At 42.7% G+C, this 26,623-nt stretch overlaps 1 protein-coding gene across 1 annotated transcript in view; it reads right to left on the bottom strand.

Moving 5' to 3' along the window:
- USP13 (ubiquitin specific peptidase 13) overlaps positions 1 to 26,623 on the bottom strand; it is a 119,904-nt gene that overhangs the window by 30,339 nt on the left and 62,942 nt on the right. The window contains exons 9-14 of the mRNA XM_047874640.1: positions 23,372 to 23,443; positions 22,677 to 22,770; positions 12,291 to 12,416; positions 10,417 to 10,570; positions 7,856 to 8,030; positions 997 to 1,085 (exon numbers count right to left, since the gene is read on the bottom strand). Of these exons, the coding sequence (XP_047730596.1) occupies positions 997 to 1,085; positions 7,856 to 8,030; positions 10,417 to 10,570; positions 12,291 to 12,416; positions 22,677 to 22,770; positions 23,372 to 23,443 (710 nt within the window). The remainder of the gene's footprint in view (positions 1 to 996; positions 1,086 to 7,855; positions 8,031 to 10,416; positions 10,571 to 12,290; positions 12,417 to 22,676; positions 22,771 to 23,371; positions 23,444 to 26,623) is intronic.

Genomic DNA, 26,623 nt, shown 5'->3' with positions numbered 1-26,623 from the left:
AAATCGAAGATGTGCTGCAGAATCAGTCACGGCCCTGCACAAGGTCACGTGGCAAGCAAGTGCCATGTCAATGGAGTGCTAGAGGTTCTGGGGAAATCTGTCCTGCTGATTTTACATTCTTTCTACCTACCCCCTTCAGATGAGCAGATGAGTGCTTAAATAACCAGTATAAGACCTGAGTTATTTTTTAAGCCCTCAAAACCAGAAAATCTTTAAGACTGGCAAGCAGCCTGAGCTACCTGCTTGAGAAATGACAAAGAGTAAAACTGTCCATCCGGCACTGAAGACAGCCTAGTAACACCTTGATGTTGGATCATGACGATGGAGAAAATGTTCTCATACATTGTCTAGAAAACTAACCTCTAACAAAGGCTTCTGAAATTAGCAAGAAAAAAACCCAAGTAAGGCAAAAATCAAATCCCTTTTTTGACTATTTAATGCAACTGACTATACTCATTTTGTTATTAATAAAATTTGTATGATTTAAGTGACTGTTCTCAGCCACACCTGCCTACCTTAGAGGCAGAGGAGAAATAATAAGAGGAGCATGTACCTTCAATTACCTGCACCTCCAAGTGTGGTCTCTGGACCAGCAGCACCAGCAGCATCAGTATCACCAGGGAGCTTGTTAGAAATAAAGAATCCAAGGCCCCACCCCAGACCTGCTGAATTAGCACCTGCATTTTGCCAAGATCCCAGATAATTTGTGTGCATGTTAAAGTTTGGAAAGCATGGTTTATTTGATAATGTGGAGATGTCATTTTCACTCTCAGAATCCAGTCATCCCAGAATGCATCACTACAGGGGTGGGCAGCATGTGATAGTTTTTATTATGAGTGCAAATCATATACTGTGACTCAAAAGAGAAAGGTGAGGACAATGGAAAAAGAACGAAATGGAACTATTTCTGACAGCCAACCACATGGGCCCTTTCACACGCCATTTTTTTAATGGCTAATTTGATGTTTCAAGCAAAAGCATGCAAAAGATACCTACCAAATTTTTTGGGAACCCAGTCAAGACCAAAAGTGAACTTCTTTATCTGCACTACCAAGTATTCAGGGAATGAGGCAAAGCGAGATGTTCTGGGAAACACAAGGGGATTAGATCAATGAAACAAGGCAATCAGAATCATGATTATAGTTCATGAAGCATCCAAAGCTTTGTCTGAGGCACACCTGGCAGTTCCAGTGACTGCACTGAGAAGGAAGGACACTCAAACAGACACAAGCGGACACACACTCACCCGCAACCATTCTTCCTGGCCTTTTCCCAAGGAGAAAATGTTTAACGGAGGAGAAGGTTGTCCTTAGAGAGTGATTTGGAGCATGGTGCAAAATTACACTTTTATTTTGCTGTGGCATTTTGTATTTCTGAAAAGTACTTTTCAACTGTAGACATCTTTTACTAAAACCCTTGCTAGAATTTAGTACAGTTTAGTACCCCTGAAAAACGCAGAGGTTAGGGGTGCTGAACCCCCCATGGAATCAAAAATCCACATATAACTTTTGACTCCCAAAAAACTTTACTAATAGTCTACTGTTGACCAGAAACCTTACCAATACCATAGAGTCAATTAAACATATTTTATGTTATATGCATCATATACTGTATTCTTACCGTATAAATACGCTAGAGAAAATATAACACTGTACTGTAAAAAACCCACTGGACCCACACAGTTCAAACCCATGTTGTTCAAGGACCAACTGTGTGTGTGTCTGTGTGTGTGTGACTGTGTGTGTGTGTGTGTGTGTGTGTGTGTGTGTGTGTATTATCTACAGGATAATACGTGCATGTACTACATGTTTGTATGTGGGGTTTGAAAAGCTTCACAAGTTGGGGCGGCTAGGTGGCTCAGTCGGTTAAGTGTCTGACTTCGGCTCAGGTCATAATCTTGCAGTTTGTGGGTTTGAGCGCCATATTGGGCTCTGTGCTGACAGCTAGGAGCCAGGAGCCTGCTTCAGATTGTGTGTCTCCCTCTCTCTCTGCCCGGCCCCCACTCACACTTTGTCTCTGTCTCTCAAAAAAAAAATGAATAAACATTAAAAAAAATAAGAGGAAAAAAGAGAAACAGAAAAAAAAGAAAAGCTCCACAAGCAATCCTGACATACCCCCAATCTCTGCTCCCACAGAGAATCACTATCTTACAGCACAAAGTTGACATAAGGAGGGTTTATTGAAACTTTGGTTGAGGTTGACTACTGAAAATGCCAACACCTCATTAAAATACTACTGTTATCTAAAATCCATGATCATGTGAATCCTGAATATATATAAATATATATACATAATGAGATAAGCATCTAAAATATCTAAATCTGACCTTACATTTTTAAATTAATACATATGGTCAATATCTCGAGTTTCCCTTCAAACTTTCAGGAATTGTCTAGACTTTAGTTTGACAATTTCATGCAGACTATTTACCTACTATACCAAATTCAAGCCCCAAATTCAAGCTCATTCTCTCCACATTTATCACCTTGTTTATAACAACCATTTCTATGTGAGTGTCAATGTGGATATAGTAGGTTATGTAAAAAAGAAAATAAGCTGTAGACAGATACCATGTCTTAAAATGAAAGATTCTCGAACACCGTCCCCACAAACTCTACTTTTCATATCTAAGTCATTGCCTTCTACCTGGAATGCAGTGGGCCCAGAATTCAGAAAGCAAATACAAATGCATTGCTGCCCCCTAGTGTAGAAGAAAAGCCATAGTACAGGGACAAAACACTATCCAAAAATGGGTCAAAATGATGTGGATTTGGGTCTAGAATATGCTATTTAATTCACTCCAATATGGACAAATCACTGACCCTCCCTGAGGCTCCATTTCACATCTACAAAACATATTTCTTAATCATATCTACTTGCCAGGACTATGCAATGTTCATAAAATGATGTGAAAGCACTTGGCACACTAGAACATGTACTATGTATACCGAGGGAATTAGCACGATTATTTTGTCATAAAAGAGCTAGAATCCATGGCATTGAACACTGACTTGGTCTATCACTGACCTGTTTTTTGTCCCAAGCAAGTCACTTAACCTCTCTGTATCTCAAATTCTCCAACACAAGGATGGTAGAAGGGTCCAAGCAATAATGTAAGGGAGTTCTTTAAAAAACAGGAACTTAACGATCCTAAGGAACTTATCTATTATTACCCTGGTTCATTCTCCAGAAACTGTAATATTATCTCTAATTAGGCTTCCTACCTTCTGAGAAGCAATAATAAACATCATTCTTACTCCAATATAGCCAAGTCCTAATTTCACCAAAATCCAACCAACTCCAGCTGCAGTATTTTCAACTAATGTAAAAATGTCACCTCTCTGACCTCTTCTTCTTACCACACCAACTTAAAAGCTGGAAAATATGTAATAGTGAGATCAGCCAAAAGTCATCAGTATATCAGTTATTTCCAAAATGTGGTCGAAAAGCCCCAAGACTCTTAAAATTGCTCTGTGGTCAGTATCTGGGTGAGTAAATCAGCTGGTGATACCATGGGCAGTGCAGGGAACTGGAGGCTGGGGTGTGGTGGGAGAGGGGTGGATAATTTAACACATCCCTTTGTTATGGGTAACTAACTACCAACCTAAGAGTACTAGAAATCAGATTAGATGAGCCCACATTATATTTACCCTGTTAGGTAAACATGCTATATATTATATTCATCTTTGTAGCCTGTAGAGGGTCTCAAATTGAATCACACAGACAGTAACTGCTCAATATATATCTGTTCAAAATAATCTCAAAATCAGTAATGTGCATTCATTAAATTGCAGGTTTGGGGCATCAAGTGTGTTAGTTAAATCTAGCAAAAAGTGTAAATTATGCACCACTTACTCTTTTATTCCTAAAATTAATTCCTGGAAATTAAAATTTTTCCTGAAAGACCATTAGACTGTAAACCATTCAAAAAGATCTAGGTAGACACACAGCAAATTTACCTCAAAAAACTGCTATGGGGACTAAATCAGTTAGTATACAAAGTGCTTAGAATTATGCCTGACAACACTGTTGCACTGTCTACTGACAACCTATTATCATCACTTAAAGTATATCAATTGTTTGCCAATCATAATCAAGGCAAAAACACTATGAAAGCCTTAATAAGAAAATATATAAGCTGTCCTTCTCTGTGAAATTAATATTGTCCACTGTATTGAAAACCTGGCAACTAAAAAAATACAATTCTATTCTTTCCATTGAATATGTTGAAAATATGACAATTGGGGCGCCTGGGTGGCGCAGTCGGTTAAGCGTCCGACTTCAGCCAGGTCACGATCTCTCGGTCCGTGAGTTCGAGCCCCGCGTCAGGCTCTGGGCTGATGGCTCAGAGCCTGGAGCCTGTTTCCGATTCTGTGTCTCCCTCTCTCTCTCTGCCCCTCCCCCGTTCATGCTCTGTCTCTCTCTGTCCCAAAAATAAATAAACGTTGAAAAAAAAAATTTTTAAAAAAAAAGAAAATATGACAATTAATCAACCACAGTCCAACTGTATAACCTAAGGCAAGAAAAAAAAGGAAAGGAAAGATAAAAACAACGGTAATAGTAATTACAGCATGTGAGGCACTATACAAAGCACTCTGCATAGTTTATCTTGCCTTAACCTTCACCCCAACCCTAGGAAGAAACTATTATTATCCTGGTTTACAGATAAGGAAACAGGAGCTTAGGGAGATGAAGTCACTTGGCCAAGGTCACATATCAGTAAGTTCTACACTGGGGATTAAACACTGCCTGTCCATTCAAAGCTTGCACTCTGGAATCCTACACTGTACCTTCCTCTTCATAAATGATAAAAGTCCACACAAAATCTCTCCCTATTGACCCTTCCCCTGTGAGCTGCTTAAAGGCAGGAACTAGGTCTTGTTCAACTCACTGCCTAGAATATTCCAGGTGAACAATAATACTTGCTAGGTGAATGAAATGTCCAAACACTAATATTCTTCCCAGAGACTGTCCAGAACTATTTGAAGAAAGAGTCTTTATTCTGGTCTATACTGACTGAAGATCTACAAAAAGGACATGTCTTTGCCTCTTCCTGGTCTTTCAGTGTCTGGGTCTAACACAAGAAAAATTCAAGACCCTAAACTAATATAAGGAGATTGTGTCTACATTGCTAGAAATAAGAAAAAGAAAAAAAATCTTTTAGGAATCTCCTGAACTGTGTCTCCCAAAACTAATACTTGAAACATGATAAGGCATAATAAGGAATATGCAAGGCTTTGTATAAGGGTTATAAGGATATAAGCAGATACGAAATGATAAGGGAAATTGGATACTATGTAACAGAGGAATTAAGAGTTTAAACTTTGAACTCAATAGATCTGAATGAATTCCAGGTCTGCCACTTACTGGCCAATTATTTCTCCTTTTATCTCCTCATCCATAAAATGGGGAGAATGGCACCCACTTCACAGTAGTACCAAGAGGATTAAATGACAATTGATGGTAAGTGCTTAACACATGACCTGGAATAATAAATGGACCAAAAAATGGTAGCTGCTTTATTAACCTAACATTGTCTTCTCCTTTTCCACAAAGACCAGTTTTCAATTATTAACAACTGGATACATCCAGTATTAATTTTTTTCATATACATAAAAGAATGAGAGCATGTATGTATGTAAAAGACAGAGAAAAGGAATAAACGTGTTTAATATCTACTGTCAAGGATTAGAGAAAGCAGAAACCCCTCCTCTAGAGAGTTATGTTAGCACTGCCTACAACTAAATATTTTGTAGCGCTTGAGGAAAAAACCAGGTAAGCAAGCATCATTCCTCCATTACAGATGCAAGAAGGACACTGGGAGGTGACTGTGCCCTGGGATAGAACATAGGCTGGGAAGTGGACACAGGAGAAGGATCTAGATTTCCTGATCACTCACCCTGGGGTGAGAGCCTTTGTCTCTGGAAAGCTAATGCCTCCCAACTCCATTTTAACGATGGGCCTTTTCCAAGTGATAAGAAGGCTCCTTTCTGCAGGCCCAGAGAGTGTGTCACACCTTGCACTTCTAAGACACAAGGCTACTTTTCTGAAGAACAGAAAAGGGTAGCCAAGCAGACAGGTATATGAAGAACAACTCTGCAGCTTACATCTGATGCTGGGGACTTTCTAGGTGGCCAGGTCCCCTGATCACTTCTATATCCCATACATAAACAGAATTAAAGCGCAAAGAGAGAAGGATAACTGTTTGAGAAATCTTCCACCTACTGTCAATAATTAAAGCAAAACAAAACAAAATAAAATAAAATTGTTATGTTGTATACCTTAAACTTACACAGTGTTATTATATCTCAATATATCTATATATGTCAATATCTCAATAGTATCAATGATATCTCAATAAAGCTGGAGGAAAAATAATTAAAGAAAGTGGGTCTACCACTAAGATACTGTGTAGATGTCTAACTGCCCAATGATGTCTCCAAGTTGCAATGAAGTAAATTTCACACATTTACCACACCAACTCATCAATGTTTCTCTGCAGGGACACACATACAACACACACACACACACACACACACACACACAACACAGACCCTGTAACTCAGCAATCCTAGGATAAAAACTTACTTCACATTGAATAACTGATAAAGGAATGGAAAATTATTAACCTCATTTGGATATGAACAACATTTAAAACAATCATTTTAAGAAATTATGGCTTTTTTTAGCTCTTTGAAATAAATCTTTGTGCTTTCCCATTTTTAACATATGAAGTCAATCATCTGAAACAAAGAAGAATCCCAGGGATGGCTGTTCCAGAGAATAAAGGATTTAGGTTTGACGGCTACTTGAGGTGATAAAACATCCAGCAGTAGCTCTTCAGCCTTCATTCCCCTTTCACATCAACTAGATAGAGCTCAATTTTTGTCAGGAGGAAAGATGGCCAAAGAATATCTAAAAGGAGTGGGGGTGCCTGGGTGGCTCAGTTAAGCATCTGACGTTGGCTCGTGAGCTCATGATCTCACAGCTGGTGGGTTCGAGCCCTGCATCGGGCTCTGTGCTGACAGCTCAGAAACTGGAGCCTGTTTCAGATCTGTGTCTCTCTCTCTGTCCCTCCCCCACTCGTGCTCTGTCTCTCTCTCTTAAAAATAAATTTAAAAAACAAAGAATACCTAAAAGGAATAAAATTCCCAGAACCAAACTTCCAGACCTCCCTTCATTTTATGTGACTATGAGGACTTTACACATTTGACTGTATAAAATCGATTAAGGTGTCAAGTGCAGAAAAAAAAAACAAAAAAACTTATGTACCTGACAATGAGGCACACAATGTGGAAACTGAACACCTCCTAGCTAAGTCCTGAGCAGCTCATTTGAACAAAGAGCAGGAGCCCTATGTCCACTTTGAAATACCCTGAGAGCCCTGGTCACCAAGTTCTAAGCCAAATTTTTAATTATGGAATTAAACTATATCATATGGAGTTTAAATATTGAAGACTATCATGAGTATTTCCATAACTTCTTCATTAATATCATTCTTACCATGGGGTTGGGGTAGGGGGTTGTTGGAGTTCTTGACTACATCCTCTTGGAAAAAAGAAATTTCCTAATAGAGGATAAACCACAGCCTTGCCTTTAAAAAAAAAAAAAAAGCATTCCCTCCCTAGCACATAATATAAATTATGAACATTTTATTGGACAGGTCTCATACAAGTGAGCTCTATAATTAGGGTTGTATGATTCATTATCCCATCTCACGTGAGCAAGCATGTGCAGACTTATACAGTTCCCTGCTACCTCTCCCCTAGCCATTCCCCACCTGTCAAGGGTCCCCCCTCACCCCACTCCCACCATACAAGAACACACACACAGGTGCACACATATACACACTTACTTAACACCCGCAGACTTTGCTTGCAGGGCGCTGCTCCAGAAGTCATCGACATTTTCTGGTTCAGAAAAGGCCTGAAGGCAGGCACTAAATGGTATCTTGGCGCGAACCAACTCAGGAAGGGGTCTTCTGTTTGCTTCTGCTTCCCTTCTCGTTAATTCATAGGCAATCAGTTCATCTGAGTAAAAGAGCACATGAATGACCTTGTACTCACTCTTATCTTCTTAAAGTGAAAAACTCCCCCTTTGGCCAACCTTCCCGAAGGCTTCTGGGCTGGGGCAAGATTGCTTACTTGTTGCCCTCCACAGATCCAGAAAAGCCTGCTGAAAGGCTGATCTTGAGCCATCTTTAAAGTGGCACTGACAGACCGCATGAACCATTCATATTTTTTTTGCCTGTTCTTCTTTGAGACTGACAGGAGGGACCTGTGAACTCCAGCCCAGATCAGAGGTTCTGCCCTCATGTGTAATGTGAGTGATGCAGGAACCTGGTCTTTCATTCGTCCAGAGGTCAAGGCTGGGATTACCCAAATGCCACCTTCCAATCACAAAGTCTTCACACCAGAGAATTTCACACTGAAAGAGACCCAAGGGTCATCTCTTCATTCTGATTAGAGGTCATGGAGGGTATGGACCAAAGAGCAAGAAGACCTATAGGGGCCAGAGTCCTCTACCACACACAGCCTGTGATTCTAACCAATGCTGCCCAGACAACTCAGGTTGAGGTTACCCACCACCTCAGATAGCAGAGCCACCAACCTAGAAGGCCTTTTACACTATTCCTGCTCAAACAATTAAAATACCAAGGGAAAAAGAAAACATCACATCATCAACTTCCCAAGAGTCAGCAGATCTGCTCTTGGAAACTGCCTATTAAGTCAAAATTTTATATAATTTTGAAAGGGCCTTTTTGGGAATTCCTTTTGTTAACCAAAAAAAAAAAAAAAACAAAATAAAACAAATTACTCCTGAATTATCAGTTTTTAAGCACCCTTATGTACCTATGTGTTTTCTTAAGCACATCTGAGCATGGGTTTAAAATTCATTGTCCAGCCCACCATCAGTTTATGATGTACTTATATCTAGGATGCCAGCATTAGGTGTTCCCAACAATCAATTCCCAGAGACTAAATTATAAATCTCCTTTCTGAAAAAGAATAGTTACTACTCATAAATCATAAACACTGAGTTATAGAGGATCACAGAACTGAGTAGAATATCCCCAAGGCTGGCAAGAGAAAGCAATCAAGCCTTATTCTAAAACAGAAATAAGCCACAGACCCCCACCCTCATTTCTACATTATATAATGAATAAGAATTTTAAAACTGGTCCAAAGTTGCAGGAGCTTATAGAAAATGGAAATCATTTCATCTTAAAATCACCATAATCCTCATTAGCACAACAAACTGACCCCCCCCCCCAAAAAAAGGGAAAAAGGCCACCCACTGAGTTGTTGACCTTCACAGAAATGACCAGTTCATAGGACATAAGTAACATAGTAGATAATACCCTTCCTCTATTCTGCTTGGGAAGAACCAGATAAACAGACTGAAGGAACCTTCTCCTGAGACCCCAGCCTGGCCATGGTTCCTCTACCTTCTTCTGAAGTCCAGAGACCCTTCTAATGGGTCTTGGTCCTGCCCCACTTCATCTCCCACAAGAGGCATTTTCAATACTCAGAGGTCAAAGCCAGGTTATTTCGAGATCTCTGCTAGAATGTCTCACATCAAAAAATGCAGTTCTGGGGGCGCCTGGGCAGCTCAGTTGGTTAAGCATCCAACTTCGGCTCAGGTCATGATCTCACAGTTCGTGGGTTTGAGCCCCGTGTCGGGCTCTGTGCTGACAGCTCAGAGCCTGGAGCCTGCTTCAGAATCTGTGTCTCCCTCTCTCTTTGCCCCTCCCCTGCTCGTGCTCTGTCTCTCTTGGTCTCAAAAATAAATAAGACATTAAAAAAATTTTTTTTTTAAATGCAGTTCTGGGGCACCTGGGTGGCTCAGTCAGCTAAACATCTGACTTCAGCTCAGATCATGATCTCATGGTTCGTGAGTTTGAGTCCCACATCAGGTAAGCTCGAGCTACACTTTGGGTGAGCCCACTTCTCCCTTTCTCTCTCCCTTTCTCTCTCTCTGCCCCTTGCTCACTTGCGCCCCCCCAAAAAGAATAAATAAATAAAAAGAACGCAGTTCTGATCATTTCCCTCAGAACTTATAGCACAACTCATGAGTGCTAATGTTCAAAGAACTTTCCACATTTATAATTACAAATAATGTCCCACCAAATTAAGCTGACTCCAAGCCAACTGGTTGGTCAAATTTATAGGCACTAAAATAGGTTTGATCCGTAATCCCTCCAACAAAAACCTGTGATGCGTTGGACTCTTCTCACAAGAAAATCACACGGGGACTGAGGAAACGAGGAAAAGAGACGTGCCAACCAGACACCATCTGGGCTGGGTCTACTCCTGACGCAACTTGGCAGTGACTGAACCATATTCCTTCTCTCCAGTTCGAGGGTTTTCACGTATGAGAAAGCACACTGCTAGTTTCCCACTTTGGAACCATTACCCTTGTTGGTTGCTGCCTCCATGGCCACAGGTAACTGCATCAGGTAATCCACCCTCTCCGTGTAGCGGACTTTCCGGGTCTGACAGCACTGAATACGTTCTTCCACCAAAAACCGAAAAACATCACTTGGGTTTTCTGAGCCAATGCGGTTCCTCTGAAGATTAGATTATATCAGGTTAGTAAATTTAGGACTATTGAGCCATAAATAAAAACTGGCATAAAACAGAGTATCTATCAATCTGGTGTAGAGATTGGGCATTACTAAGCATTCCCTCTGGGCATGGCAGTTCACCTAGAGTACGTTCATAACAAAACACTGGCATTTCTCTAAAGTCAAAAAATGGGGGACTGGTTAAATAAACTGTAGTTCATCATGTGAATTAACATTATGCAGCCATGAACAGTTATGAAGGAGGGACTGACCTAGATGGAATCAGAAGAAAAGGGGTGAGGGAGCCATACTAAAGACAAGGCAGGGGGGAGGCGAGGGTAATAAAGGGTTGCCCTGGAAAAATTAAGGCACATATGATATGATCATGTAAATGCATTTGTGTAAATTATATACAAATAAAAAAGAAATCATGCTACATCCAAATATGTAACAATATGGGCAAAACATTCACAACAGGTTAAGTCGAAAGTAATGTTTATAGGGGCGCCTCAGTGGCTCAGTCGGTTAAGCGTCCGACTTCAGCTCAAGTCATGATCTCACAGTTAGTGAGTTCGAGCCCCGCGTCATGCCCTGTGCTGACAGCTTGGAGCCTGGAGCTGCTTCAGATTCTGTCTCCCTCTCTGTCTGCCCCTCCCCTGCTCACACCCTGTCTCTGTCTCTCAAAAATAAATAAACATTAAAAAATTTTTAAAAAGAAAGAAAAGAAAACAATGCTTATGAAACAGTCTGGAGAGAATTAATAAATGCACCCAGGGAGGCACCTGGGTGGCTCAGTCGGTTAAGCATCCGACTCTTGATCTCAGCTCAGGTCTTGATCCCAGGGTCATGAGTTCAAGTCCCAGTGGGTTTGAAACCTGCTTTAAAAAAATGCACCCAGGGGTGCCTGGGTGGCTCAGTCAGTTAAGCGTCCGACTTCAGCTCAGGTCACGATCTCGCAGTCCGTGAGTTTGAGCCCCACATCGGGCTCTGGGCTGATGGCTCAGAGCCTGGAGCCTGCTTCCAATTCTGTGTCTCCCTCTCTCTCTGCCCCTCCCCCGTTCATGCTCTGTCTCTCTCTCTGTCTCAAAAATAAATAAACGTTAAAAAAAATTTTTTTTTTAAATGCACCCAGAAAGAGACTGGTAGGTCAGACACCAAAATGTTAGCACTGGTTGTTGGTAGGGGCTGTTCTCACTGGTGATTTTTATTTTCTTTCTGCCTTTTTATATTTTCCACAAGAACATGTTTGTAATCAGGAAAAAGCGGCTGTTTTTTAAGAAGGGGAAAAATAGTTTAATCACAAATTCTCAGTAGCTTTGAAAAACCACAGCATTTAATGTGATTTGACTCTGCTGTAAGTAGAACGTGCCCATCTCTTCTGAGTGGTGGCACAAGGACACCAAAGACCACACCCGCCTCTTAAGGAAGTCTGTCATGGAGACCAAAAAACCTGTGAATGAAATTATGGACAAACACTCTTATAAGTACAAATTAAAGAAGAACAGGAAGATCCAGAAGTGCTAGAAAACAGGGACTGAGAAGCGACTCTGCCAAACGGGCTGCGCAGAGCAAGCCTCACACCAATGCCACACGAGCTTGGACCATGAGAGATGCGGGAAAGGGGCGGGGGGTGGGCACCCTGGCCACAACACAATGGGCTGCACCTGCGGATTGGGCACACCTCTTACAACGCTTTGAGCAGTTTGGAAAACCGCCTTCTCACCTCTACTAGATTCACCAGGTGCAAGAAGAACTCCTGGGCATCCTGCTGTCTATTAGAGGAGAATTCCGGGTGGCTCTTGCTTACGAAGGCCTTAAACATGCGTGGAGAGATCCCATTCTGTTGAGGCTGAGATGTAAAAATAAAACCAACTTACAAGAGTTTCACACACGTTAACAGCACTGAGCAGCCAGCAGGGTAGGGATAACTATAAGTCCCAATTTTCAGATGAGACCACTAAAGCCCACAGAAGTTAAACAGTGATGACAGCCAACGTTCACTGGACGTTTAGTGTGCAGCAGGCACCGCACTAACGAAACACAGGAGAAACACCTCCACTCTCTAAAGAAAGGCATTATTCGACCCATCTTCACAGGACATGCTCCAAGGCAGGCCATTATGGCCCACTTCAGGGCAGGCGAGAGAGGCAGGAGTGGGGGTTCTCTGAAGGAGGCCAAAGGGGAGGAGAGCTCTGCAGCACCCCCTTCCCTCCTTGTGAGAGAGTCTGAGAGAAGCCCCCATAGAGACGGGGGTGCAGCAGACCTCATTTTATCGTGCTTGACTTTACCGTGACTCGATGATACTGTGTTTTTTTACAAACTGAAGGTGTGTGGCCGCCCTGCACCAAACAAGTCTGTGGGCACCATTTTTCCAATTGCATTCGTTCATTTTGTGTCTGTGTGTCAAATGTTGCTTAATTCTCAAAATATTTCAAACTTTTTCATTATTGTATATTTGTTATGGTGACCTGTGATCAGTACTTACAACTCACTGAAAGCTCAGATGATGATTAGCATTTTTTGGCAATAAGGTATTTTTCATTAAGGTATGCACATTGTTTTGGGGGATTTTTTTAGACATAATGCTACCACACACTTAATAGGCCACAGTGTTAGGGCGCCTGGGTGGCTCAGTCGGTTGAGCATCCAACTCCGACCCAGGTCACGATCTCTCGATTCACGAGTTCAAGCCTGGAGCCTGCTTCAGATTCTCTGACCCTCCCCTGTTTGTGCTCTGTCTCTGTATCTCTCTCTCTCAAAAATAAGTAAACATTAAAAAAATAAAATTAAAAAAAGTAGGCCACAGCGTCGTATAAACATAGCTTTTATATGCACCAGGAAACCAAAAAATTCATTTGGCTCCCTTCATTGTAGTATTCCCTTTATTGTGGTGGTCTGGAACCAAACCCACATTCTCTTCGAGGTATGCCTGTACCTCCAAGAGAGGAAATGGCACAGCATGCCCCCAGTAACCGCTGTAGAGTGCTCAGGCTCATGAGCGTGCCCTTGGCTGTTTCTGGATCAGAGCACGGGTTGTTTCCAGGAGCTTGCCCCTTGCCTGGAGAAGCTGGAGGAGGCTAGCAGGAGCTGCCAGGATGACAGAGTGCAAAGAGTGGGTGGCAGGGACAACTCTGATAGATAAGGATATGTGAACTTCCCTGGAGACCAGAAAAATAGTAGCCAGGCTCCTTCAGAAAGGACACTGCATAAGATGATGGAAAGTCAGCTGGCAGAGGAGACTTGAAGCAGGAGCCAAGGTGGGGGTTACAGAAGTCAGTTGAACAGAAAATAGGGAAAGGTCCCTGTGGAGGTCCCTGAGGAGACAAGCAGGGAGGAGGGACACCTCTAAGGAAGCACTAATGTGCCCCTACAAAAAGGCTAACCATGGCAGAATACACTTGGCAGCCAAGAGGAAGCCAAACACACTAGCTCAGTGAAAGGCTCTGCCTCTTGTCTAGTATCTCCATCCCTTGATCCTTACTTGACTTTAGAGGGGCCAGAGCCAGAGGGAGCAAGGACACAAAGCTACCAGAGGATGCTGATGCTAGCTAGCCCTTGTGCACTGCTGGTTTCCATGACTCCTGAGCCTGGTAGGGGAGAGATGCTTTCAACTGCCTTTGATGTGAACTGGACTTTTTAATGCTGGTAATCTGCAGGAAATCACTGGAAATCTAGGCGATCTGCCTGAGATGCTCTGAAGAGGCAGAACAGGATGAGTCCATATCACCACAGAGGACAGAGGTGGGCTCATGATAAAGCTGTTTCCTGAGTCCCCTCCAAGTTCACCCATCTAATAATGGTGTTACATGTCACTTCACTCAATATTCACAAGAACCCCGCAAAGAAGGGACTTCCGTTATCCTCACTTGACAGCTAGAGGAACAGAGACAGGCAGAGAAGTGCCAGACAGATCTTTCAACTCAAAGAGGTCTTACGACCAGATTATCATGCAGCTAACAGAGCAGAACCAGAATGAACTCTAGTTGTGATTCCAATTCCAAGCTCTCTGAAGCAAAGATAGGGAGTGGCAGCTGTAGCACACAGTAGGTCCCAGTGAGACAAACCTCAGCTTGCCAAGCAAGCAGAGGAAGTGGTTCATGTACTGTGCAAACTGTGTGGCTGCTGCACACCTACTTCTTCTCAAAACCTCCACTTGCTATCCTGAGAAACTTAACAGAAACCCATGGGGGAGGGGAAGGAAAAAAAAAAAAAGAGGTTAGAGTGGGAGAGAGCCAAAGCATAAGAGACTCTTAAAAACTGAGAACAAAATGAGGGTTGATGGGGGGTGGGAGGGAGGGGAGGGTGGGTGATGGGTACTGAGGAGGGCACCTTTTGGGATGAGCACTGGGTGTTGTATGGAAACCAATTTGACAATAAATTTCATATATTGAAAAAAAAAAAAAAAACCTCCACTTGCTCAGCTTCTGGGCCACATTCCCCTCTGCAGTCCAGGGAATGTGGTCCCTGGGCGGGCCATCACTGAGCACACAGCACAGCGTGCCTCCCACTTCCTGTAACTTCCAGTCTGCTCTGGCCCACCTCCTTGGCCTCACTGCAGGCTTTAGCAGGTGGAGGCCACGTTTCACACTTCTATGAGATCTCCTAGACATCCAGGTCAATGCCTAGGGTCCAGGGACCATGTTAGGTGTGCACAATCACACAATCAGATGCAACGGGGGATGGGAAAACTCTCATACCCATCTCCCTGCAGTCCCATAGCGGCTCTACGTGTAAAATCTCCCCAACACATATTTCCTAAAAGCAACGTTTCTAATAAAACTCTGGTGATTTTTCCTATCTTGTTGAATATATATGTGACCTAACCCTGTCATCTAGTATTTACTAATCACCTACATCACGCAGAGCACTACTGGGGATTCTACCTTCCGAGAGCTGAGAGACCATGGGGAAATGAAAGACAACACACGTGTCCATAACAAATGCTGAGGAACACTGCAGAAGACCCACAACAGCGCCAGCAGCTCTTAAAGGAGAATTCTCCAAAGTGGGAGCATTTGGGCATCTGAGGACCTGGAAACTGTACATAAATGACCAGCTTACACACATGCGTGGCGTCAGATGTGCTTCCAGTGCTAGATGAAGACCAATTTACACCTGATAGTTAATGTTACTACCTGTATAAAGACCTCCCAGGGATGATGTAACAAGCGTAACTCTCTTCACTCACACTGCTTGATGCCTGTCTACCACACGGTGTCACCCAACACAAGCACACAAAAATAATGCCTTGCATCACGGCTAACATTTATTCATTCATTTAACAGAAATTTACTGAATGCTATAACATGTCAGCCATTGTTCTAGGTACTTGGATAAATACTTACTAGATGTCAGGCATAGTTCTGACTACTTTATACATGTATCTTGTTTAACTCACCTAACCTGACGAGGTGATGATAATGATGATGATTTTCTCCACTTGACAGATGAGGAAACTGAAGCAAAGAAGTATTAAGTGACTGGCCCAGGATCACACAGCTACAGAAGTTAGTTACTTGCTATCTCACTGTCTGTCTCCCTGTGTGTGTCTGTCTCTCTCTTTATCCCAGGTCTTTTTTTTTTTTTTTTTTTTTTTTTTTTTTTTGTAGAGAGTGCACAAGCAGAGGAGGGGCAGAGAGGAGAAGGAGAGACAGAATCCAAAACATCCTCTGTGCATCATCAGCGCAGAGCCCGACATGGGGCTCAAACTCAGGAACCATGAGATCATGACCTGAGCCAAGATCAAGAGTCAGACACTCAACCAGCTGAGCCACCCAGCACCCCTATCCCATGTCTTAATACTGCTAGTAATAATTACTAGCTCTCATCTCTGATGGCCCTGAGTCCATCTCACCAGTTGCTGAAAAAAGGAAAACAGTATGCCTTGGACTCTGACTGAGCCCTCTTCAAACCCACAAGCTTCTGGAGTCAACATTCCAGGCCAGTCCAGCAACTATTCCTCTGCTCTTGGCAGTGCAGAGGCACCACACGGAATGAGTCTTTTCACATTGAGCATTTATCTTTAGGCATTCACATACACACTCACTCACTGCCTGCTGCTGATGGCATTTCTTCCTGCAAGCTGCACTTCAACCCGATGTGGCTGCCAGTCGCCATCAAAGCAGCTGCCTTGGAAAGTTCAACAAGTCAGTAAATTCAGAAAAGCTGGCTGCTGCTCTGTGCCATTCACTGTGTGGTCGTACAACTGGGAGGAGAAGTTTCAACAGGGACTGTGGTGAGAACCCCAGCACCTCAGCCCCACACTGGGCCGTGGCCAAGCCTCATTCATTACCCACCCCCACACCTCTTCTCTTTCTGTGCCCATTTCATTTGTTTTCCCTGGACTGACCTTTCTTAATCCTTTGTTCGATCCTCTGTCAAGCTATAGCTTGTTTACCATTGAAAAGTTATTTGAAGAAGCTTCCTAACCAGAGAGACGCTATCTCTTCCTCTCCACGTCACACTGCAGACCAGCTCCCGGCTTTCACCGGGTTCAAGCATCTTAGTTAAAACTAGCTGAACTCCACAGTCAATGTCTTGGTCATCAGCTGGCCTGTCTGCCTGTGCCCATGCCCCACACCTTTTCTATCTGACTTCAGATGGAAGTCTTACTAATTCCCATACTCAACTATTAGTATGTTCCCTTCATATCTAGTATAGTCCAAAATCTTCCAGATCTAGCTTCCAGCTTATCAGGAACACAAGCTGAAAAAGGCAACAATCTTTAAAGCAATCCTGGGGCAGATGATTCAGCTCCTTCCATAAATCAATAGCTTGCAGAAAAAAAGGGAGGGGGATTTGTAAAAGTCATCTTTGATACTGCAGGGGAAACTCCGGGCATGGACTGCATATTAGATGATACTAAGGAATGGTTGTGAATTTTGTTACTGTGCTACTAACACTTTAAACAACTTTTAACATGATTTTTATGGGGTGGGGGGAAGGCATTCTAGTCACAGTTGCATACTGAACATGTACAGGTAGAAAAGGAGGATGCTTGGGTTTTGTGTTAAAATCCTGCGGGGAAGAGAAGGGAGAGGAAGGGGAGGAAAGAGGAAGAGAACAGGGAGGAAAAGTTGAGCTCAGGGGGGACTGCTGAAACCAGACTGGCAGAATGGTGATTGCTAAAGCTACACAATGCTATTTGTGTGCATATTTGCAAATTTAAAAAAAAAAATTTTTTTTTTTTTTAAGACCAGGCTCTGGATAAGGCAGTTAGTTAAAAGAAACCAAAAAACCAAAATAAGAACCAAAGAACGAAGTCACAGAAACCACATCTCTTAGTTGGCAGTGGGTCACTGACATCATCCCAGTGTCCCCTATGGGTCTATCACCACACAAGATGAGAGGGAGTGACCAGACCTGACCAAGAGTCGGACCTGCCTTCAGGAAGCATGCACTCTCACCATGAGCCAGCTCTTAAAACACCTGAAGCAATGGCTAGTCTCAACAACTAACTTTATTAAGAGGGAGCCCCAGGAGTCTCCAAAATAGCAACCACCTAAGGAACCTGTCATATTATAGGATACTGTACTTACTTTCTCCATCAGCAATTGCAAAACAGATCAGCTAAAATTAGCGAGAGGACTACGGTGTTCAGAATCTTTCCCACATGCTTATTTATACAGGTCTTTCTGTTTAACTCTGCACCAAGAAAGCAGCCAGATACTCTCCACTCACATTCTGCTGAGCCTAAAGCTTTAATTAATAAACACGCAGGAAGAGTGGGGCTTTGTATCACATTAGAGCAACACCTGTACGGATATTTACATTGTAAGACCACAGGAATAAAAAGAAAGCTAGATGCATCTCAGCCTGTCCCCAGTACACGTGTATGGCATCTGTTCATTTAAACTTTTATTAATCTTAAACCATAAACCTTGGGCCAGTAGTTCCTAACCCAGATTCAAACCCCAAATCTCCAAAGAGAAAGGAACAGAGGGCTTTCCCCAAGCTATTTTTCATATTTCAAAAAGTGAGTTAGAAATGTTACATTTTCCCCACCAAGAAAAATGGAGGTTAGCGAAAATAAAGCTCTTATGCTTGGGAGTAAAATTACATCACCTCAAAGCAGAACACTGGTAATCTCATGGTGATCAAAAACTAAGACCGGTAATTCCTCATCAAGTATTTTTTTAGAGGGGAAATCAAATGAATTGTCATGTAAGAAATGCAGTTTGTTTAAAATACAGAATTGTTTAAAACATGTTATCTTCGGAAGAAGAAATAAATTAGAGTCATTCAGCATTAAAATGTGTGAAAGCATGGTCTTAGAATGCATAAAATCAGGAGTATTTTTTGAAGAAGAAAGAGCGTCCTTTTATAAAAGTGAGGAGGTTTTATCTACAGCAGATGCAATTTAATTTTAAAAATCAATTCAACAAATTCATGTAGAAATGGCAGTGCCCAAAACAAATACAGCAAATCTTTTTATAGATGAAAATGTGCATTAAGCATGTGTACATAAAAACTAGATTTTGCCTTGGTCTACAGAAGACCAACTTAATACTAGGAAGCATGTAGCCTAGAAAGGACCCAAGATGTAAGACAGAGGTATTGAGAAACACAAGTTGCTGGGCCACCTGGCAATTCTGCAAACTTTAAGGACCCCCTGTTGTCATCCACCTACACCATCCACACACTGAGGCACTGGAAAGCCTGAAGCAAAGCCAGAACAACTATCAGGGATGCAGAATAATGTAGGGGTCAAATGCAGACTCAGGGGCCAGCCTGCCTGGTGTAAATCCCAGCTCTGCCACTCACTAACTGTGTAACTTTAGGCAAGGTTTCTGTGCATTAGCAAACACACAGGAAGAGCCAGGCCTTTCCTCAGCACTATGCAATCTTAGCGATTAGTATTGCTGGTGGTGGTGGTGGCCGTGTAAAAAGGCCTTCCCACCACATGGTGGCTCTGACTTCTCTCTCATGCTCTCTCCCTTCCACAACACATTCCTCTTGTAACCCATCCCCTTCTCTGCTTTAGCACACCTTCTTTCTTCTCTTAGGGCATTTCAGGCACATTACAAATCACAAAAGCCACAGGCCTGGGACAAGGCCACCTCACCAAAGGGCTCCTGACACCTCAGAGAAGAGTCTCACAAACTGGTTTCTCTGAAACCAACTGCCAGTGAAAATCCTGATACCTCAGAAAGCAATTCCCTCCACTGGGAGGGGAAATGGAGATTTTACTATGAATCACTTGTCTGTTCAAATAGCAGCTTAAAACTGACTCCCCCAGAGCCACAGATTGTATGGTCAACTCAAGCTCCTTTTGAATGTTAAAGAGACCCTGGTGATCTCTGAACCAAAGGCTCACTTGTATGCCACCCAGCTAGATGGTCTTCCCCACACTCCCAAGATGCACATTGTACTACTGGTCACATTCAGGATCCTTTCTCTAAGACCATTAGATCACGGTACCTTGGAGCAGGAAAGGATTTCACAGATCATCTAGATTAAAGGTCACACACTCAAATGCAACAGCATACTGGCCAAGTCACGAATCACAAAGGGACTGGAGCCAGCTGGGGACTGTGTGTCCTGTTTGAAGGGAGGGCTGCTACTCAGCTCCAGCCATCTGCTATCATGGGCCTGGAATCGCCACAGGGTCTTAGTGTTTAAGAGAAGCTGGAAATTCAGGTGTTTATGTGTGGGCCAAGGAAACATACCTACAGGCCAAATATGGCCCAAATGCTGGGTTACCCATGTTGGGCCAGACAAAGCTGGGGTTCCCACTTGTAGGCTACAGACCCTGGAGATCACAGAGCTACTGCACCACAGTCACTAAACCCAACAGTGAGGAGGGGGCAAGGGCCCCAAGCAGTCACTATTCATAGAATTTGAAAAAATATATGCCTTACTCATATAAGAACTACTTTTTTTCTAATGTAAAAGGACATTGTAATATTAACCAAACCAAACTTTACTTGCAAATATTACTAAGTTGATGATTTTTATTCTATATTTTCTCAAATGAGGAGACTCCAAAAGCACAACACCAGGCAGGAATACACACAGATTTTATTTACACTGGAGAGACAACCTTCACACCTGCAACAGTCACAACCACCACCCACACCAATTCTGCCATTTGACCGCTGGGGTTGGAAATTTGTGTGACTAGCCCATGATCTCACAGCTCCTTACAGAGCCAGGAAAGGAAGCCAGAGTCCCCGAGTCCCAATCCAGTCTCCTTCTCCTCCACCAAGGAAGGTGGGCTCTGACCCAGAAGTGTCCCACAAAGTGACACAGCATGGATGAAAACCCAGGATAAAATGTGATGAAAACAAAATGCTGGGCCCAGCTGTTTTCACCATCACCTCTTCAAGGATTCATGGGAGCTCAGAGGTGGAAGAAGCCTGAATAACCCCCATACTCCAGCCCCACATCCAAACCATCCCTTCAGCTGTGTCCCAGATGAGGGCCTTCCAGTCTTGGATGGATGAAAGACTCGTTATCTCGCCATGGTGGATACCAACGCATCTCCCTGCCCCCACACCACTCTGATCTCCCAGCCTGGCCATTCGGAGTATCTATTTCCCTCTCCACCCTCTTAAGCCCCTTCCTTCTCCCCACCTCTAAATGCTCCCTTCATAATCTCCCTTCTCCCAGCTTTTCCACTTCCCCCAACTAGCCAGCTTTGTTATGAACAAGCGTTTATTCACTTTGAATTCCTGCTGTCAGTCTTGTTAAGGATGACTGACTGAAGGTGGGAACACAGAGGTCAACACTTGAGAAACAGATTTGCCCACTAAGTCAAAACAGAGCACTCTGAGGGCAGAGCAGGTGGTAGAGAAAAGGGGCACGCACTCCATTCAGGCCATATGCAGCACCACGAGCCGGGCTGCCAAACGCAGCTGTGTAAGCTGTGTACTGCAGAATTTCAAGGGCACCTCTCAAAAAGACCAGGTTGTGAGCAGTGTCCTCTGGAGTTGAGCAACAGAACCACCCAGAGAGGGGTCAGTAGCCCATTCTGTAGGCACATGGAAACGCAAGTCTCCCTATTAGGAGACGGGGTGCATCTTTCATTTATTCTATCAATAAACAGTGACTGAGGGGCGCCTGGGTGGCGCAGTCGGTTAAGCGTCCGACTTCAGCCAGGTCACGATCTCGCGGTCCGTGAGTTCGAGCCCCGCGTCGGGCTCTGGGCTGATGGCTCGGAGCCTGGAGCCTGTTTCCGATTCTGTGTCTCCCTCTCTCTCTGCCCCTCCCCCGTTCATGCTCTGTCTCTCTCTGTCCCAAAAATAAATAAAAAACGTTGAAAAAAAATTAAAAAAAAAAAAAAACAGTGACTGAATGGCCAACTGAGTCTCTCATATCTGAGTGTGGTTTACAAATCTGCTAGGAGCTTACCAAAAACGAGAACCACCCAGCCCTCCCCAGAAATTCAGAATTCCCAACTCTGAAGGTGGGAGCAGGGTGGAGGAGGAGGTGGAATAAGAATGTGTGTGTTGCTTTTTAACAACCAGCTTCTTTTTTTAAAATTTTTTTTTTACAACGTTTATTCATTTTTGGGACAGAGAGATACAGAGCATGAACGGGCGAGGGGCAGAGAGAGAGGGAGACACAGAATCGGAAACAGGCTCCAGGCTCTGAGCCATCAGCCCAGAGCCCGATGCGGGGCTCGAACTCACGGACCGCGAGATCGTGACCTGGCCGAAGTCGGACGCCCAACCGACTGCGCCACCCAGGCACCCCTTTAACAACCAGCTTCTTGAGAAATCCTAGCAAACAAAGTTGAGGCCTAGGAGAAAAAAGACATTATAAGGGCCAAGATTATGCTGCCCAAGGAGAAAATGTTTGTATATTTGTATCAGGTTTATTCCTTCCATCTTAGCTCTACCTTATGAAGAACACTGTTCTGAAAACCAGTGACAATGGCACGCACATAAAATCCATAAAGCAACTATGACTAGAAACACCAACCCTAGCTATTTCTTACCACAACTTTTAAGAGCACACAGACACCCTAGACTCCAAAATGAAATAGCTATTCTAATACCTTCCTAAATTTACAGCCACCAATTGCCAAAACATAGGAAATCCATATTTTAGCTGGTTAAGTCCCCTCCTACCTGCATATCAATGTGGCAAACACTGGGACACATACCTTGTGTTCTTCCTTCATCACCTGTTCAATGAGTTCAGATTTCACTGGAGGCTTTGAATACTGGCCTGAGAGAAGGCCGTGTCCTAACTTAGTCCTGGACAGGAGGGACAAAGAAAAACAAAAACGTCATTGTTGTTTTCCCATAGAGATATTAACATTATCTATGAATGCTTTTAGCTGGAACATTTTATCTTGGTTACTCAAAAATAACTTATTTAAGGCGGCCTGGGTGGCTCAGTCAGTTAAGCTTCCGACTCTTGATTTTGGCTCAGGTCATGATTTCACAGTTTGTGAGTTCCAGTCCCGTGTCCAGCTCTGTGCTGAGAGTCTCCTTAGGATTCTCTCTCTCTCTCTCTCTCTCTCTCTCTCTCTCTCCCCCCCTCTTTCTGACCCTCCCCTGCTCACACTCTCTCTCAAAATAAATAAATCTTAAAAACTTTAAACACTAACTTATTTATTTCATTCTTCTTGATACCGATGTCATTTTTAAACTAGCCTCAGTCCTTTATAAATAACTATTAATATCTTTCTTCTTCTAAAAGTAACACACACTCATTTTATAACACTTTTAAAAATACAGAAAATAAAAAAGAAAAGACAATTGCCTTTAATTCTGCAACCCAGCAATAACCACTAAGAACACTTACTGGATGCTTTTCTAAAAAAACTTTAGATACCTTTTAATCAGCACTTACATCTGTGTGTTGAAATCCTGTGTTGGATCTAAAGGAGAGTAGTCAAATATTCTTGGAAGATTTCCCACATACCTAGAAAATGAGAAGGGAGAGTCAAAACGTAGGAAGTGAATGAACAGAAATAAAATAAGCTGCCATCCTAGCTAAGACCTTCTTGTCTTTCTATCAAAGTTAACTCATCCACCCAAAGAAAACTTTTCCTGAAATCTTACCTTTACAGCTATCTTCATGGCCTTCCATTGTGCTTCTATCAGTGGGCCTCAACCCTGGTGCAAGTTAGAATCACCTAAAAAGTTTCTCAAAAAAATACCAAAGCCAGGGTCACCCCCAGATGTTCTGGTGTTGTTGCCTGAGACTGAGGCTTGGGCTTTGCAATCTTTTCAAAGTCCCCCAAATGACTATAACATGTAACCAGAGTCAGAAACCACCGGCTAATGCCATCACAACTGCCATCTCAAAAACGAATGGTAAGGCTGGAAATTATCCCAATCATATCAAAATGAATAATGATGATAACAGGAGTAACAACTACTATCCCTTAAGGGGTCTCTATATAACCTGGTTGGGTCTTCATGAAAACCATATGAGGAAGGGATGGGTTATTGTTACCCATTGGAGAGATAAGAAATCAGGATGCTTCCAAAGTCACCCAAGGAAGAAGTGATGAAGCCCAGAGTGCACCCAGGCAGCCTGGCTCCAAACCTATGCTCTGAACCAGTTTTCTGGAAGTACCTGCCCTGTCTGTGATCCCTTGAGCAGTCCCCAACCCGTCCTTCTGACCAGTTTACATTGACAGAGCAGCGCCAACTTCCACCACCCACAGCTAATCTCACTATACAATCACTCACTTCTCAAGTTCACTTCCTATTTCATACCCTCTGTTCTGTGCTGTTCATCTTTCCATTTTCAAGCTTTAACTCTCTGAGTGTGAAAGCTCTAGAAAGAAGAATCTAGAAGCAGATCCCTTTCACTGGCACTTCATGCACTCTGCTCTGCCCACTTCTCTGACCTCATTCCCATCCCTCTCCCCTAGACCACAACACACCAGCCACATGCCCTTCTTTGCCAGGACATGCCAAGCTCACACCTGCTTCAAGGTCATGCCATCTGCTCTCTTTCCCGGAATGTTTTCTCCACAGACCCTTGCTCCATCTCAGGTCTGTTTAAAAGGCACCTCTCCACCCGTCCTAATTCCCTATCACCTGACCCTGGCTGACTTTCTTCTTGGCATGCTTCAGTATTTGCAATTCTATAATTTATTTATCTCCCTGTTTATCATCTCTCTAGAGATTATATACAAGAGTATAATCTCCATGAAGGCAGATACATGATCTGAATCACTGCATCTCCAGAACTAGAATAGCATCTGACATGTAAAAGGCACTCATAAAATATTTGTGGGGGGTGCCTAGGTGGCTCAGTTGATTGGGCATCTGACTCTTGGTTTTCCTCAGGTCATGATCCCAGGGTGATGGGATCCACCCCACATCAAGCTCCACACCCAGCATGCAGCCTCTTTAGGATTCTCTCTCTCCCTTTCCCTATCCCAATCCCTCGCTCATGCTCTCTCTCTCTCAAATAAAAACATTTTTAATTTTAAAAAGTGTTGAATACATTTATATTGTGTAACCATATAACCAATTTCCATAACTGACTACCTACAAACCAACATAAAAGGCATTACTATAATAAAGCCCTAGCAGAGAACCATGACAAATAGTAGTCAGCAATGACTTCTAATCAGATCCCCCAACTACTGGACACTTGTAGGCACCTGCTGTCTACAAACTCAGAATTTATTCCCCATATTATGTACTTATGCCAAAATTAACAGAGCCCACTTCTCTGGGACAGTCCCATTCAGATGGTTTTTGGATGTGTCACTAGGGCAACAATTCCATCTAGAAATTTTCTGTCGACCGAGAGCCAAATAAGAGATCAACCAAACTTTGGAACAAAACTGTCCACAGCCAGAGACTGTACTGAGGAATTGTTAAAACACAACATGATGAATTCATCAGCCCTCCTACAAACCAGTCTTTATCATATCTCGAACATGATATGAAGATGAACATTAGTGAAAAGGCTTATGCTTTCAGGCAAGATTGGTGGAGAAGAATAAAAAATTAAAGGTGGCAAATCTTTGATGTCAGAAAAGCCCATTTTGCTAGTAATTTATATTACTTTTCTAATCGACAAGAAATATTCTTCATTACAACAAAATTAAGTTAAAACACAGAAGCAATGCTGGATACTTTTTAAAATACGTATTATACCTTTAGTTTGCAATCTAGCAGTTCTCAAAGGAAAAAAAGTTTTGCTATCTGATAATCCATCTTAGCTCTCATTCAGTTTGTACACTACACCAGGTTACTTAGACTGGATCCTCATCAGAAGTATTCTGAAATGTAAACTGGGTTCTGGTGGCAGAAAGAGTATCGAGGAGTCAGGCTGACATTTCTAAATTACACTGTGGTTGTACGTAAGGCATTTAATCTCTCTGTGAGACACTCTTTCTACTTACAAAATGGAGACACTGTCCCCTGAATCTAACCCCACTGAGTTAGTCCTGCTGGGGAGAAAGGAGTCAGAAAAGCAAGTATTTCAATCAACTGACACTTGGTAAAAGAATGAGCAGACTGAGGATGAGTATGAATAGATTGCTCATGTTCAAATATATACAGTAAATGTGCAGAAATCAGAAAATTAAATGTTCAGTAATATCAAATTCTAAAACTCTTGAAACAACACTGAGCTGAGAGATTTGAATCTTAAATCCAAAACACAGATGTGAGGTACATTTTTCCATTAAAGAAAAAAAAATCAGAAAGATAAAACTGTTCATCAAACTTTGGAGGGTAGAAAGCATTTTCAAAAACTATAGACTATAAAGCACTGAAAATGTTGGATTTTGTAACAAAAGAACACAAGTTTCCTCCATTCTAGTTTAAAAGAAATAGTGATTATACAACACCTACCATAAGGTCTTTCCTTCAATATTTTTTTAAAAAATCCTGGACCATGAGACACATAAGACGAAGTTATACTGTCCCCCAAATAACAGTACAAGTAGGAGACAATGGCAAAAATTTGTGAAAATAATACGATGTGTGATACATAACTTTGAAAAGGTTTTCCCATCTCAGAGCTTCAAACTTGCTCTTCCTCTAAAACCCTCCGCCCCACTCCTCCTGCATATGGGTCAAGGTGTTTGCCCCTTTGCATGTCCTTTCTTCAAAGAGATCCTCCCTG

Source organism: Prionailurus viverrinus, chromosome C2, assembly GCF_022837055.1.
Source record: "Prionailurus viverrinus isolate Anna chromosome C2, UM_Priviv_1.0, whole genome shotgun sequence".
Taxonomy (NCBI): Eukaryota; Metazoa; Chordata; class Mammalia; order Carnivora; family Felidae; genus Prionailurus; species Prionailurus viverrinus.
The sequence above is the reverse complement of the archived record's forward strand: the minus strand, read 5'-3'. Positions and strand labels throughout refer to the sequence as shown.